Below are 16,121 nucleotides of genomic sequence, written 5' to 3' on the forward strand. Positions count from 1 at the left end.
CGGCCATTTGGTCCATCGAGTCTGCTCCACTAATCAATGATGACTGATAATTTTTTCTCCTCCTCAGCCCCTCTCCCCAGCCTTCTCCCCTTAACCTTTGATGCCATGTCTAGTCGAGAACCTTATCAAGCTTTACCTTACATACAACTACACCCTACACCCAACTACCTGGCCTCCACAGCTGCCTGAGGTAATAAATTCCTCAAATTCACCAGCCTCTGGCTAAAGAAATTTCTTTGCATCTCTGTTTTAAATGGACACCCCTCTATCCTGAGCCTGTGCCCTCTCGTCCGCCAAGACACCACCATGGGAAACATCCTTTCAACATTCGAAAAGTTTCAGTGAGATCCTCCCCCCCCCCCCCCCCCCATCCTTCTAAGGTCCAGTGAGAACAGATCCAGAGCAATCCAAACATTCCTCACATATAACCCTTTCATTCCCAGAAGCATCCTTGTGACCTCCACTGCACCCTCTCTAATGCCAGCACATCTTTTCTTAAATGAAGAGCCCAAAACTGTCCACAATACTCAAGGTGAGGCCTCACTAGTGTCTTATTAAAGCCTCAGTATCATACCTCTCTTCTTGAATACTAACATTGCATTTGCCTTCCTCACCACCAACTCAACCTGCAAGTTAACCTTTAAGTTGTTCTGAACAAGGATGTCCAAGTTCCTTTGCAACTCAGATCTTTGGATTTTCTCCCTGTTTAAAAAATAGTCTGCACGTTCATTTCTACTACCAAAGTGCATGACCATGCATTTTCTAAATGTATGTAGGGGACCAGCACTGAAGGAGTGTAGAGATCACGAGTTATAGACAATAGACAATAGGTGCAGAAGTAGACCATTCGGCCCCTCGAGTCTGCACCACCATTCTGAGATCATGGCTGATCATTCACTAACAATACCCAGTCCCTGCCTTGTCCCCATATCCCTTGATTCCCCTATCCATCAGATATCTATCTAGCTCCTTCTTGAAAGCATCCAGAGAATTGGCCTCCACCGTCTTCCGAGGCAGTGCATTCCACACCTCCACAACTCTCTGGGAGAAGAAGCTCTTCCTCAACTCTGTTTTAAATAACTGACCTCTTATTCTCAATCCATGCCCTCTGGTACTGGACTCTCCCAACATCTGGAACATATTTCCTGCCTCAATCCTATCAAATCCTTTAATTATCTTAAACGTTTCAATCAGATCCCCTCTCAATCTCCTCAATTCCAGCGTGTACAAGCCCAATCTCTCCAATCTCTCTGCGTAAGACAGCCCTGCCATCCCAGGAATCAACCTAGTGAATCTACGCTGCACTTCCTCAACTGCCAGAATGTCCTTCCTTAAACCTGGAGACCAAAACTGTACACAATATTCCAGGTGTGGTCTCACCAGGGCCATATTTCAGCACTGGAAGAGGTTACAGATATGATTGCAAAAAAATAAATCTTTGATTTAAAATCTCTGATCCACTGCCTTGTGTTTAAATTGGAGGCTCGGAGGCTGCATTTTTGCATTGCCACAGAAATTAAATCTCACAGGAAAGGCAACACTTGTAATGAATGTCCAGGCTTTGCTCAATACTGACGGGTTAAGATCAATTCTTGGGTTTAGCATTTTGTGTGTATTGTTTGGTTAATTTTGTTGCCAGTTGAAGAGTGGGCAAATACCACTACTAAATTTACAGTGTTCTATAGCTAATGAATTAATAAATATTTTTCTAGAGCTGAGCAAATGGCCAATGTGCAAAATGTCCAGAAGGCAGCTTCAAGTGACCGAGGGGATTTTTGGAGGTCACGAGGTCAACGGGCAGCAATGAAAAAGAACCTTCGAAAGAGTCGCGAGGACCTCACAGCAGTGCCAGTTACCACCAAGTTCCCAGCGTACGAGAGGGTTGTTCTTCGGGAAGGCAAGAGTTATTTCTCAGATTACTCAGATGCCTTTGCATGTTAAATTCTTGTTGCTGACATATTTGGTTGACTGAATACTTACCCACCTCAACAATTACAGAAATGAGCTATAACAAAACATTTGCTGGAGAAAATCAACATTTAAACAACTTTTGAATTGGCAAAAGTAAAAGTACCTGCTGCTGAAAATGTATACATTGACAATAGACAGTAGGTGCGGGAGTAGGCCCTTCGGCCCTTCTAGCCAGCACCACCATTCACTGTGATCGTGGCTGATCATACACAATCAGTACCCGGTTCCTGCCCTCTCCCCATATCCCTTGACCCTGCTATCTATAAGAGCTCTAGCTAACTCTCTCTTGAATGCATCCAGAGACTTGGCCTCCACTGCCTTCTGGGGCAGAGCATTCCACATATCCACCACTCTCTGGGTGAAAAAGTTTTTCCGCATCTCTGTCTAAATGGCCTACCCCTTATTCTTAAACTGTGGCCTCTAGTTCTGGACTCGCCCATCAGCGGGAACATGCTTCCTGCCTCCAGTGTGTCCAATTCCTTAATAATCTTGTATGTTTCAATCAGATCCCCTCTCATCCTTCTAAATTCCAGTGTATACAAGCCCAGTTACTCCAGTCTTTCAACATATGACAGTCCCACCATTCCGGGAATTAACCTTGTGAACCTACACTGCACTCCCTCAATAGCAAGAATGTCCTTCCTCAAATTTGGAGACCAAACCTGCACACAATACTCAATACATTTTTAACAATGTAATTTAGTAACTTTGTTAGCACCTGAATCTCTTGAGCGACATCCCAAGACCTTTCATGCTGTTGGAGTGGTATTGAACTGCACTCTCTATTGTAATGCAAGGAGACATTTCAGCAGATTTGGGGACGGCAAACTCCAACAAATAACAATAACCAAATAATTTGCTTCTGTGATTTTAATCAAGGGGTAAATGTTGGCCAGGGTACTTTGGGGGGGGGGGGGACGACGACGACAGGGTGGACTAGTCAAGAACTCGTTTGAATAGGGTGCTTTCGGCTGTCTGGACCATAATATCTTGAGGCTTGTTTGGGATGTTCTCTGCTGTTGCAATCAGAAGTTCGTGGGCTCAAAACCAATTTCAGAGACTTGAGCACAAAATCTCAGCTGAGGCTCGAGCAGTACTCTAAATGCTACACAGTGAGTAGGAAGTTAAACAGTTACCCATCTGAAATTGCAGAGTATGCCCTGGACATTATTTTAAAATAGATAGGGAGGGCAAAAGGTGACTTCTTCTTGAATAATTAAAAATTGGGGACAACAAACATTACGAAAATAGATCATGTTATGTTGCTTGTGAGCACAATTTGGCCACCATATTTCTCTGGTTTCTGAATGTCCAAAGTTAATTTTTGTGAAAGCAGATATTTTTATTTTTTATTTAAATTTTCAGGGAAGAGTTTTCGAGCCACACCACCCAACAATCCCCTGATTTAATCTGAGCCTAATCTCGGGACAATTTACAATGACCAATTGACCTACGTCTTTGGTCTGTGAGAGGAAACCAGAGCACCCAGAGGCAACCCACACGGTCACAGGAAGAACATACAGACTTCTCGCAGGCAGTGGCAGGACTTGAACCCAGGTCGCTTGTACCTTAAAGGGTTGTGCTAACCATTACTGGTTCTGATATTTATTCAAAGGTGCTATGGAGATCTAAACCTCTCACTATCGAATTACTGTGGAAGAAATTTTAATTTAAAGCATATTTGTTGTCAGGGACCTTCTACTTTCATGTAGTTCTGCACACTCCAGTACCATACTTGATACTCATTTACCCCTCTTTGCTGTCTTTAGCTGGCTTTAGGCGGCCTGTGGTGCTGTTTGGGCCTATCGCTGATATAGCTACGGAGAAGCTGGCGACAGAGTTACCGGATGCCTACAAAGTTGCCAGTAAGTAAGCTGTGAAACAGAACTGTTCTAACAGAAGACCGTATGAATCTTCAAGTGCTTATGTTAGAAGCTAAAAGCACTCAGCAGTGTATAAATTGTTATTCCAGAAACGGAACCCAGAGATGCAGGCTCCGAAAGGGCATCTGGTGTGGTTCGATTGAACACAGTCAGACAGATCATTGAAGAGGTAAGAATAATTCGGGCAATGACTTAATTTTCAACAATCTGTCAACATTCCAAAATGTCCCAAGGTATTCATCAGGCTAATTGCGAAACAAGTAACAGACACAAAATGCTGGAAGAACTCAACAGGTCAGATAGCATCAATGGAAATGAATAAACAATTGATGTTTCAGGCCAAGACCCTTCTTTAGAACTGTAAATGAAGGAGGAAGGAAGACACCAGAATTAAAAGTGGCGGGGGGGGGGGGGGGAGGCAAGAAAGACAAACTAGAAGGTCACAGGTGAAGCCTGGTGGGTGGGAAAGGTAAAAGGGTTGGAGAAGAAGGAATCTGGGAGAGGAGAGTGGATCATGGGTGGAAGGGAAGAAAGAGGGGCATCAGGTGGAGGTGAGGTAAGAGGGAAGAGTGAAGGGAAAAATTACTGAAGTTGGAGAAATTGATGTTCATGCCATCATGTTGGCGGCTACCTGGGTGGAAAATGTGGCAGGCTCATGGTAAAAGAAGAGGACGTGGACTGACATGTTGGAAGGGGAATGGAGATAGGAATGATAATGGTTGGCCACCAGGGAGTTCCGCTTTTGCCAGATGAAGCAGAGGTGCTCAACAAAGCGATCCCTTTGGGTCTCACCAAAGTAGGCGCCAAACAGAAGTCCTTTAACCTGGCCAGGTAAGGAGGGGTAGAACAGGTGACCTACTGCACAGTCAGGTGTTTGGGTTTGAGGGGATAAAAAAAAGAATTCCAGATCTGCATGACATTGGCAACTGATACCAAGGCAACCAAAGTGGACCAAAGAAAATGGGCACAAATCACAAGGCTAGAGTTTGAGGAGCACAGATGAAAGCTGTATGGCTAGAGGTGGCTGCAGAGACTAGATATAATCTTGGAGGAGTTTGAAAACGAGGATAAGAATTTTAGAAAAAGCTCTTTACTATGCAAACAATTTTTTGTTAAATCATTTTTTGGGAGCACATCAAGACAACATTCAAGGAAATTAAATATTAAGTATCTCTTCTTTTGGGTTAAGAGGCCAGATGGGATCACTGCCTACTGAAGGCCTTGGAAAGGGGATTAATTCTGCTGTTGAGGGGAAGGAACTCTGGTCGTTTTCCAGCAACTCCAGGGGAGAATCTGACTTTTTGATTTTGTCATAGAAGTGAGAACAGGAACCCATAATAGGAGGAATAGGGAAAGGGGAATGATTTGGGCATTTGATTCTTCTGAATTGCGTTTGCCAGTTTCCCCTGAACATTAGATCCTGCTTTTGGGCCGATGTCATGATGTCTGTCCTTGGAATCACAAATTCACATGAGAAACTTCGATTTTAAATGCTCTTCCTGTGGATGGTGGATGCATTTTCAATGGAGAAGAATTGGATTAATGCCTGCAGATGGGGAGAAGGAGAATAAATTTAGATTTCTGTAGCTCATTTCATTCCAAAGGGCTTTACAGTCAATAGAGAATATTAGATGTATGATTTTCTTTTTTGTATGATGTTCTGCAACTAATTTGTACAAAAACAGCAGTGCAATAATCAAATTCTTGCGATGCTTCAGGGTGAATATTAACCAGGACTCGATGGGAATATGCTCCTGCTCTCAAAGGTAGTGTCTAGGTCTTGTGTAACCACTTGAGAGATTTGAGGCCTTAGTTTAGCTTCTGGAGAAGAGGGAAGTAGCTTCTCCACTGCAATTGCACCTCCTCAGTGGTGGACTACAACACTCACCCAGAATTTTGTATTCTTGTAACTGGACTGGGATGTGAGTCAACCACTCAGGACTCAAAAGGCAAGACTGCACCCGCTGAGTCGCATCTGAAATTAGAAATTGTTTTTCTAGCTTGGGGACAAAGAAGGGGGAGGACAATGATTAATTAGATTGTGCTGAGAGGCTGGCCTGTTCTGCAGCCCTGAAGGGGTCTTCAAGTTCTATGTAGTCCAGGGAGGGTTCAGGTCAATACTCTAGACTGATTTAGTGGAACAGTTGTCACCTTGTACTTGCTAGTTCAATTTCTGCTTTAGCTAATGAATAAAAGATATGGACCTAGCTCTAAATTGTAGATTTATGCTGAAAATTTTCACTAGGATACCACACCCACCAGTATAGGCAAGAATTTGCATCCTTTTGCTCCTTAGCATTATTATGTTTAGCACTAAAATAACTAGCTTCTTTGAAAATAATAATAAGAATTCCACAATCTGGACATTGTGCCTGAAGCGAGGTATCAATTGGGAATGTGAAAAACTGAAGTGGTTAACATTTTTGTTAGGCAAAAGATATTAAAGATTATCAAACCCAGGTAGGTAGCATGAGCTCAGATAGAGTGCCTTGAAAAAGTATTCCACCACCACAACTATTGTTACATTTTAGCACATCATTTTCTAAATTTTAGGGTTTTTTGAGCTAATCTACAAAACATCATGTTGAATCAAAAAAAATTCCAAAACCTGTCCACAATTTACTAGAAATTAAAAACCAAATTTATGAGGCTGAAAAAGTATTCATCCCCTTTGAAATTACAATGCTGACTTTCTTCAGGTGTAATATACTGTATAACCTTACCAACTCATCTAATTTGATATAGAAAATTGGAGGATCACCTGAATAAATACCCCCCCCCCCCCCCCATAACGTCCCACAGGTATGGTAGATTTTCAATAGAACAAATCAAAATGAAGACAAGAGGATTCGAGGCAGGTCAGGGAAATGATAATAGGGAAACACAAATCTGGGGAAGGGTACAAGACCAACTCAAAGGCACTAAGCATACTTTAGAGCTCAGTGCGGTCCATCGTGAAAAAAGTGGGGGAAAAAGTATGAAACCAATGCCACACTGCCGAGGTCAGGCTGTCCCTCTAAAGTTAGTCACCAGGGAAGAATAACACTTGTAAGAGAGGTTACTGTGATGCCAACAGACACTGTGAGTGAGCTGCAGAAGTCATTGGCTGCAACCGGAGATGAAGTTCAAGTCTCCACAATTCAGGCCTTGCACAAAATGAGTATTTATTGAAGAGTGGCAAAGAAGAAGCCCTGGCTAAAAAACATATTCTTCCTCATAAAGACTTTGCAAAGCATCACTTAGAAGATACTGTAAAGATGTGGAAGGTGTTGTGGTTGGATGAGACTAAAGTTGAACTTTTTGGCTGAGCACGAAGCGACACATGGCATAAATCTAATACTGCACAGCAGCAGGTAACACCATCCCTACTGTAAAGTATGGTGGAGGTAGCATCATGCTACAGGGATGCTTTTCAGCAGCAGGGACTGGATATCTGGTCAGGATTGATGAGAAGAGGTGTGTTGCTAAACACAGAGAGATCCTGGATAAAAAACTGCTAGCCTCTGTTAGAAAGCTTAGAAAGTTTGTCTTTCAGCAGGACAATGACCCAAAGCACACTGCCAGAGCAACCATGGAGTGGCTTCAAATGGGGAAAATCTGTGTCCTTGCGTGGCCCAGTCAGAGTCCAAACCTTCTTGTTTCTGGCAAGACCTTAAGATTGCTGTCCACCACCACTCCCCAACTAATCTGGCACAGCTTGAGCAATTCTGCAAGGAGGAGTGGGCACATCTTGCTCCATCACATTGTGCAAAGCTCACAGAGGTTTGTCCAGAGAGACTACTAGTTTAACTGTAGTCGTTGAGAGATAGTTCAACTAACTACTGAGCAATGGGAGATGAGTACTTTTGGACTGCTGACGTTCCAGTTTTTGAATTTTTAGTTTTTCATGCTTTACCATTTTCCCTGATTTTTGGCTCTACTGTTGGGGGGTGGGGGAGGGAAGAGCATGTGATTCTCAAATAAAAATTCTCTGTTAAATTGATCAAAATCTTCGTATACTATAAAACAGAGTCTGTTACAATGGTCACCTCTATCTATGTCTTTGGTAGGTCGTATTAATGTTGTTAAAATGTTTGTTCTCCCTAAACTTTTATATTTATTTCAATCAATCCCGATTTTTATTCCTAAATCTTTTTTTGATTCCTTAGACTCTATTATTTTGTCATATCTGTGGAAGAATAAGCGCTCCAGAATTAATAAAGTTTATCTCCAAAAATCTAAAAAAGAGGGTGGCATGGCTTTACCTAACTTTCGTTTATATTATTGGGCAGCTAATATACGTTATGCTACCTTTTGGTCTTTTTTCCATGGCCAACCCAAGTGCCCTAATTGGGAGGCAATGGAGTTGAGCTCCACTAAAGATTTATCTGTCTCTGCACTTCTTGGCTCTGTACTCCCTAGTAGTTTGTCCAGATTAATAGTTAATCCTCTTGTTAGACACACCTTGTGTATATGGGCTCAGTTTAGGAAATTTTATGGTTTCCATGGTTTTTCCTTTTCTAGCCCTATCTTACATAATCACCTTTTTTTACCTACTAGGTATGATTCAGCATTCCATGATTGGTATAGGAAGGGCATTAGACATTTTGTAGATCTTTTTATTGATAATCGCTTCGCTTCTTTTCAACAGCTTTCTGCTAAGTTCAATCTGCTCATTTTTTTTAGATATCTCCAAATTAGACACTTCATTAATCCTTTAATTCCTAACTTCCCTGAAATGCCTGAGAAAAATGTTATGGATTTCTTTCTTTCTATTAATCCACTAGGTAAAGGTTTAATATCATTTATTCGTGATAAATTAGCAGCCTTACGACATGTCCCTGTGGATAAAATTAAAATGGCATGGGAGCCTGATTTAAATACCTCCTTATCTGATGAGACTTGGGACTCGATTCTCAAATCGGTTAATTCAACCTCTCTTTGTGCTCGCCATTGCCTTTTACAGTTTAAGATTGTTCATATGTCTAAATCTAAATTGATCTCGATTTTACCCTAACATTAGTCCGCTTTGTGATAAATGCAAAAGGGACGAGGCCTCTCTCATTCATATGTACTGGTTTTGTCCTAGCTTGGAGAAATTTTGGAAAGATGTCTTCATAACGTTATCGTATATTCTGAATCACCACCTAGAACCTAACCCTTTAATTGCTTTGTTCGGTTTCTGGGGTGAGACAGATTTACGTCTGAGTTCGACTAAGTGTTGAATATTATCTTTTGCTTCTCTCCTGGCTAGACATTTAATCCTCCTTAGATGGAGAGATGTTGCCCCGCCCACGCATGCTCAATAGCTTAACGATATTATGGCCTGCTTAGACCTTGAAAAAATTCATTATTCGGTTCTTAATTCGGATATAAAGTTCCATAAGGTCTGGGGACCTTTTATTGAGTACTTTCATAACCTTCCTCTTAACTAAGGTTTTTTTCCTGGTCCCTTGCTTTCAGCTTTCTTTTGGTAGTAGGCATTAATATCTTCTGTTGCCAAGTGTATTTACAGTTTTGGGGGTTTGATTGTCCTGATTTATATTCTCTATATTGTGTTGTGGTTGGTCTGGAGTTCTCTTTTTTTGTGGCGGGGCTTGGGGAGGATACTAATTTTACATGTCTTCAATTTGGGTGCTTTCTCAATTATCTTTTTTTGTACCATATTATTATTGTATGCTTATTTTTGCACTTTATCAATGTTCTTCATTTTGATCTGGGTTTTTTTTCTGTAGTGATGTAGAAAATGTATAAAAAAAAAACTAATTTTTAAAAATTGATCAAAATCCCTGTTTGTAATACTCGTGTGTCCAAAGTGCCAGGGACTGAATACATTTACAAGGCAATTTATGGATTGGTGATTTAAATGGCAAAACTGACTCTGAGCTGAATGAGTTGCTTTTCTATATTCCTATTAAACTTCTATGTGAAAGAAATTGTTTCTTTGCTAGTTCATGTTAGTCAGTGAATTTTATTATTTCTATTTCTTTAAACAGGACAAGCATGCTTTACTGGATGTTACACCCAAGGCTGTGGATCTGCTGAATTACACTCAATGGTACCCGATCGTTATCTTTTTTAAGCCAGACAACAAGCATGGCGTTAAAACCATGAGGCAAAGACTGAATCCAACATCCACCAAGAGTTCCAAGAAGTTGTATGAACAAGCTGTCAAGCTAAGGAAGAGTTCTTCTCATCTTTTTACAGGTGAGAAGTAATATTATTTTGGTAATGGGTAGAGGAAATGATTACTCAGCCCATTATACCACTGCTGGCTGTTTGATGCCCAATTTGTCCTTTTCCTGTGCATTGTTATTTTTTTCAATGACTAGTTGAGGAATTGAATGAAATTATTACACTTTCTGCAGTGAATTAAATAATTAAACGGTTAAAGGTAACCTGTTAAACACAGGCTCAATGAAGAGAAGGAAAAACTCTCCCTGGTCCCTGGCCAACATTTATTCACATTGTGTCCAATAAACAAAACTGAGATCGTGCCATGTGCTAAATTGTAACAGAACTTAATAATGCGCTGTAGCATATCTTGTGGTTTCATGGAAACATTGAATTCTAAGAAATCGTAGCTTAGGAGTATTCTATGACCATAGTTCATAGAACCAGTCCTGATTGAAGGGTCTTGGCAAGAAATGTCCCCTGTTTATTCCCCTCCATAGATGCTGCCTGACCTGCTGAGTTCCTCCGGCGTTTTGTTTGTGTTGCTCAGAAACTCCAGAGCTTACGTCTTGGGTAGCTGAAGGTACTGTTGCCAGTTGTGAAGTGAAGATTACCAGAGACCAGAATTACTGGAGTGCAGAGAACTTGGAGGTGCATTGGCTATTAGAGAGACAGTTGAGGCAGGGAAAGATTTGAATGCTACAATGCAAATTCTACCTCTGCTCCATCCGCCACAACAGACAGGATCTCTCGGTTGCCACCCACTTCAACTCTGCTTCACATTCCCATTCGGCTATGTCCATACATGACCTCCTCTACTGCCATGATGAGGCCAAACTCAGGTTGGAAGAACAACACCTCATATACCGTCTGGGTAGTCTCCAGCCTGGTGGTATGAACATTGAATTCTCCAACTTCTGGTAATTCCCTCCCCCTCCCTTTCTCCATCCCAGTTTCATTCTGCCTCCTCTTCCAGCTGCCTATCACCTCTCTCATGATTCTGCCTCCTCCTACTACCCATAGTGCTTTCCCCTTACATTCCTTCTTCACCTTTCCTGCCTATCCCCTCCCCCACCCCTTGCTCTTTCTTCTGATTGGTTTTTCACCTGGCACCTACCAGCCTTCTTCCCACCCTCCCCCCCACCTTCTTTATAGGGCCCCTGCCCCTTCCCTCTTCAGTCCTGAGGAAGGGTCTCAGCCCGAAACATTGACTGCTCACTTCCACGGATGCTGTCCAACCTGCTGTGTTCCTCCAGCGTGTTTGTATGTGTTGAAATGCAAATTCTAATCCTGGGTATTTGCCAGCCAGTGTAAATATGAGGGGTGAAGCCAACAGTTAAATGCTAAAGTTACAAAACATCCTCCTAGTGTGGTGTCTGAACCTACAAACTTAATGCAACTAACTATGCCAAGGCGAGTAGCAAATGTCATTTGTTGCCAGATCCACCCAGTGAAAATATCACTGGTCCTGACTGCTGTCTGGGTGATCTGCTACAACTGTCATTGTAAAGAGTATGTATGTCTCTCTGGTTTTGCCTCTTCACAGTCTTCAATAATGATTCTGTGGACCTCTCAGCTTTAACCATGTTTTGCATGATATTACTAGTTTATTTAAGGCCATAATTGAGAATTTGGAGATTTTCTGTCTTTTTAAAGAAACAATTTATAGGAAGCCAGTGTTTTTAAATGAGCAACCATTTCATTCTTGTATTGGTCAGGTAGAGGGGTGCAGAAAGTTAGAAATTCAAAGGTTAAACCTTTAAGCATGCAAAAGGAGACTTCAGAGGTATAATCCTGATTTACCTTTGCAACGTGGGATGAAAAAGTATGGAAGGTGACTTGCCTTGAGCATAGATGTCAGCATAGACCATTTCAGCCAAATGGCCCATTACTATATAGTGAATTGTATGTGTGTTTTGGAAGCATTTAATACAATGCATTCTATAGTATACCTAGTATTGATGTATCACCAAGTTACTACAAGGGCTTTCAGCCATGCGGATAAGGGGCAGATTACTAACGTTTGACTTTAACCTTTAACCTTGCAGAGACGATTGATCTCAATTCCTCTCACGATGGCTGGTACGGATTGGTAAAGGATCTGATTCGAGATCATCAGGCTTCTGCAGTCTGGGTTTCGGAAGGCAAGGTATATATCGGGCAAGTTGACAGTTTCTTGTGCAACACTTCTATGAGGCTAATTTTAAGATGAGTCTGACTTTAAAACAGTATCTGATATTAACACATTATTAATTGATCCTAGTACACACATCGAGGGACTCGCAAGAAAGGCTCACGCCGAGTGTTTTTGTAATGATTTGAAATCATGGGCATCAACTGCAGTTCCAACAGATGGAGTCTTTAGTTAAAGGACTAAATTAGCTATTGAGTCAAAATGCATCTCCATCACACTTGTCAAAGAACTTAAGCTGTGCTAGTCAGTACCTAACACGTTTGTGTTGGAAAAGAATGGCAGCCCTTGAGAAGATATACAGCCTGCTCCTCTTAAGAGAAAATGGGATGAGAGTAAGTTTTGTGCTTGAGTACTTGTTTTTCTGTTCCCAACCCCTCCAACCATTCATTCATCTCCGTCCTTGTAGATGAATTGGGTGCAATTTTCTTGACATTCTGATGCATCCACTGACCCTAGCTGATCTAGCTTTTTTTTTGTCTAGTTAGTCCCATTAACTAGCCATAGTCATGTATTTTGAATAACCCCACCATTACCCAGATACATTAATTTGTGTTTTTTGAAGTAATTATTTCTTTGGTTAGGATTTTCCCAATGGATTATCCAAGTTGGCTGTTGTTTAACCACACCACAATGTAGAGATTACTCAGTTAATAGTTGTTAGTATGATATTGAAATTGGTGGACTTCAGTGCCCATATGTAGATGCTTTAAGCTTGTACATTTTTGGCCTGCAGTTTCTGTTTCAGATTTCAAAGATTTACTTGCAGCTATTTGCAACTGCCTATAGTGCTAGAAATTGGAATTTCTATTGTACAGTGGAGAAATCGATCTTTGAATCTTCGCCTGTTGTTATGGTACATTGATTGGGTTTCCAAATACCATGGCATTAGTACATCAGCAAATCTAGTTACTATTTATTTTGGGATGGGCAATAAATACTGGCCTTAGCAATGAGACCTCGCGTCCTACAAGTGAACTCTGCAAAAATGTAGAAATCAAATTTTGGCAAAGGTTTAGAATGTGTTGGGAAAATCCTGCTTGCTCTTAAGAGGAAATAATAATGCATTAACCTTTTCCCACCCAGAGTGTGGCCATGATGGGTCAGTTTGGCTGTTCTCCAGATGGGACTGGTTCACGAATTGTAACTGGGAAATTGGAGATTTAAGTGATCTCAAATATTCCATCCTTTCCACTTGGGCAGCCATTAGCTGTTGATCTATTCCTGCAAAGATTAGATTTTGAGCTATCTGGGTGGGAAACTGTTTCCTTTGGTGAACACTGGCAATCAGTTTAGTATCCCCCAGCTTGCTCTGTTTCTAATGTAGGCTGATGGACTTGGAGATGAAGATCTTGAGATGCCTGACGATCGCATGTCCTATCTGTCAGCGATGGGAGCTGACTACCTCAGCTGTGACAGCCGATTGATGAGCGACTATGATGACACAGACACCGAGGGTGGTGCCTATACAGACAACGAGCTGGATGAGCCAATAAATGAGCCTCGAGTATCTTCTGTTGCCAGATCATCAGAACCTGTGCATTTTGATGAGGTTTGTGTGCCACATTCAGGCATTTTCTTCATCCATTGACCTTGCATGTGACCATCAAGGAATATGGCCCACCTATATTAAAATCGTCAGTAGTTACACACAGGATTTGTTAGTCATTTATTCTGGTGTCTATGTTCACATGCATCCATTCCCATGGCTCTTTTTCTTGGTCTCTCATTCTATCCATTTCTTTCTCCCTTGAGTGTACCCAGTTCCTTCTTCAGTTTTCCTCTTCATCACTACCACTCCCTGCGGTACTGTTCTTTACATCCAGACTACACTCCACGAAGAAATGTCTTTTGCACAATCTGAAGGATTATCTGTGATGGTCTTCTATCAATGACCTTGTTCTGGTTTACCTGATGTGGAAACATCCCATTGAATTTAGTCAACATTTTTTATTATCAAACATACACATTTTTTAAGAAGTATTAAATAGTGTGTCCATGTCTCCACACAAGGGTGATTATTCAGTTGGATGATAAAAGACAATCTGTTCTTGTAATAGATTTGTGAATTTGTCCATTTTAAAGGTTCAGTTATCAAAGTATACAACTCTGAAATTCTTCTGCAGATAGCCACAAAACCAAGAAAAAAGAACGGGAACACGGTCATCACCTCTTCTCCCCACCCCCCCACCCCCCCCACAAAATCTCCCCACCCCTGCACAAAAAATGAACTAAAACAGTACAGGAACATCAGCCTCCAAATTCACACCCCCCCCCCCCCCTCCCGCACACAGACTAAAGAGAAAGATCAGGCAAAAAAAAAATATTAAAAGAACTACAAAGCTGGGAAAGAAAGTCTTAGTATTGTCTGTATAGTACTGTCGAGTAAAGTGTTTGTCAATGACCCACCTTTATTTTCAGCGGAAGCCAAGTCCAGAACCACCTGTAGCTCGAGGACAGATGAGGAGAGCAGGCAGCAGGGAAGTCCTGAGAGATCCCAGCCCTCCTCCTGACTTCAGACCTGAGCCACCAAAGGTAATGTTTGTCATCAATCGCTTGATGCTATTGCAAGATCTGCTCTTCTTCTTGTTGATGCATTTTATTTCTAACTATTGAAAACACTCTATCCAGATACACACAGCTTGGTATGGCCAGGCTCAAGGACAGCTTGTCATTTATAAGACTCTTTCTTCCTTTTTAAATCTTTTTATTAATTTTAAACAAACATAAATGAAACATGAATACAGAGAGTTTGAAAGTACCTAATTAATAGGTTAAATATACATTCATATAGATGATAATCCATATATAATTTCCCAAACTCATAGAAATTATGAAAAAAGGGAGTAAATAATAAGAAAAAAAATCCCCAAAAAAGAAAGAAAAAGCCTGACCAACATGGGCCATTGCATTATGTCAAATATACACAGTAGCGTCAATAACTCTGCACCTCCATCCAAATAATTAAGGATAATAGAAGCAGGGTTTAGGAAAAGTCAGTTTAACTGATATGAAAATGTTGGATAAATGGTCTCCAAGTTTCTTCAAATTTAACTGAAGAATCATATACAACACTTCTAATTTTTTCTAAGCTCAAACAAGAGATAGTTTGAGAAAACCACTGAAATATAGTTGGAGGATTAATTTCTTTCCAGTTCAATAGGATAGATATATAAGACTCTTGAACAGGCCTCTTGTATGACAAAGATGAACCTGTGAAACAAGCCCTGCGGCCCAATTGGTTCATGCCAACCAAGATTCCCATATAAGCTAGTCCCAAGTCTTCCTTTTAGCCCATATCGCTTTATCATTTTCTAACCACGTACCTAAGTATCTTTTAAATATTATTAATGTACTGTGTCTGCCTCAACCTCTTCCTCTGGCTGCTCATTCATATTTCAGTCACTCTCTGGGTGAAAAATAGCTCCCCTCCATCTCAGATCTTTTAATGTACCTCGTTGTGGCCTTTGTAATTTTTTTCTACCTGCACTGCACTTTCTCTGTAATTGTAACACTATATTGTGACATCCTTTCAAATGATAGGGTAAGAAGAGGTGTTGTTTTAAGTAGCTGTGTGAATCCTTTGGCTAATAGTGAATGTCAGTGGATAGAGCTTGTCAGTTTCATCAACATTGTTTCCAACTTCCAATCTGCCCTCAAATTTACTCGGTCCATCTCTGACATCACTCTCCCCTTTCTCAATCTCTGTCTCCTTCTGGAGACATTGTATCTACTAACATCATTTACAGATCTACTGATACTCACTGTATCTCCCCCAAACCTCTTCCCATATTGTCACTTGTAAAAATGCTATTCTGTTCCCTCTGCTCCTCCATCTCTGCCTCTTCTATGAGACTTTCCATTGTAGAACATGTGAGATGTTCTCTTTTTTTCAATGGACAGGGTTTCCCTTCCACGTTGAT

At 41.1% G+C, this 16,121-nt stretch overlaps 1 protein-coding gene across 5 annotated transcripts in view; it reads left to right on the forward strand.

The window, feature by feature from the left end:
• The window catches only part of tjp2a (tight junction protein 2a (zona occludens 2)), a 143,005-nt gene that overhangs the window by 109,376 nt on the left and 17,508 nt on the right, over window positions 1-16,121 (forward strand). For all 5 annotated transcript variants that reach the window (XM_059974721.1, XM_059974719.1, XM_059974718.1 and 2 more), the window contains 7 exons: window positions 1,713-1,897; window positions 3,741-3,836; window positions 3,944-4,023; window positions 9,830-10,040; window positions 12,056-12,156; window positions 13,526-13,750; window positions 14,620-14,733. In XM_059974721.1, coding sequence (XP_059830704.1) covers window positions 1,713-1,897; window positions 3,741-3,836; window positions 3,944-4,023; window positions 9,830-10,040; window positions 12,056-12,156; window positions 13,526-13,750; window positions 14,620-14,733 — 1,012 coding nt within the window. The remainder of the gene's footprint in view (window positions 1-1,712; window positions 1,898-3,740; window positions 3,837-3,943; window positions 4,024-9,829; window positions 10,041-12,055; window positions 12,157-13,525; window positions 13,751-14,619; window positions 14,734-16,121) is intronic.

This window comes from Hypanus sabinus, chromosome 7 (assembly GCF_030144855.1).
Source record: "Hypanus sabinus isolate sHypSab1 chromosome 7, sHypSab1.hap1, whole genome shotgun sequence".
Lineage (NCBI taxonomy): Eukaryota > Metazoa > Chordata > Chondrichthyes > Myliobatiformes > Dasyatidae > Hypanus > Hypanus sabinus.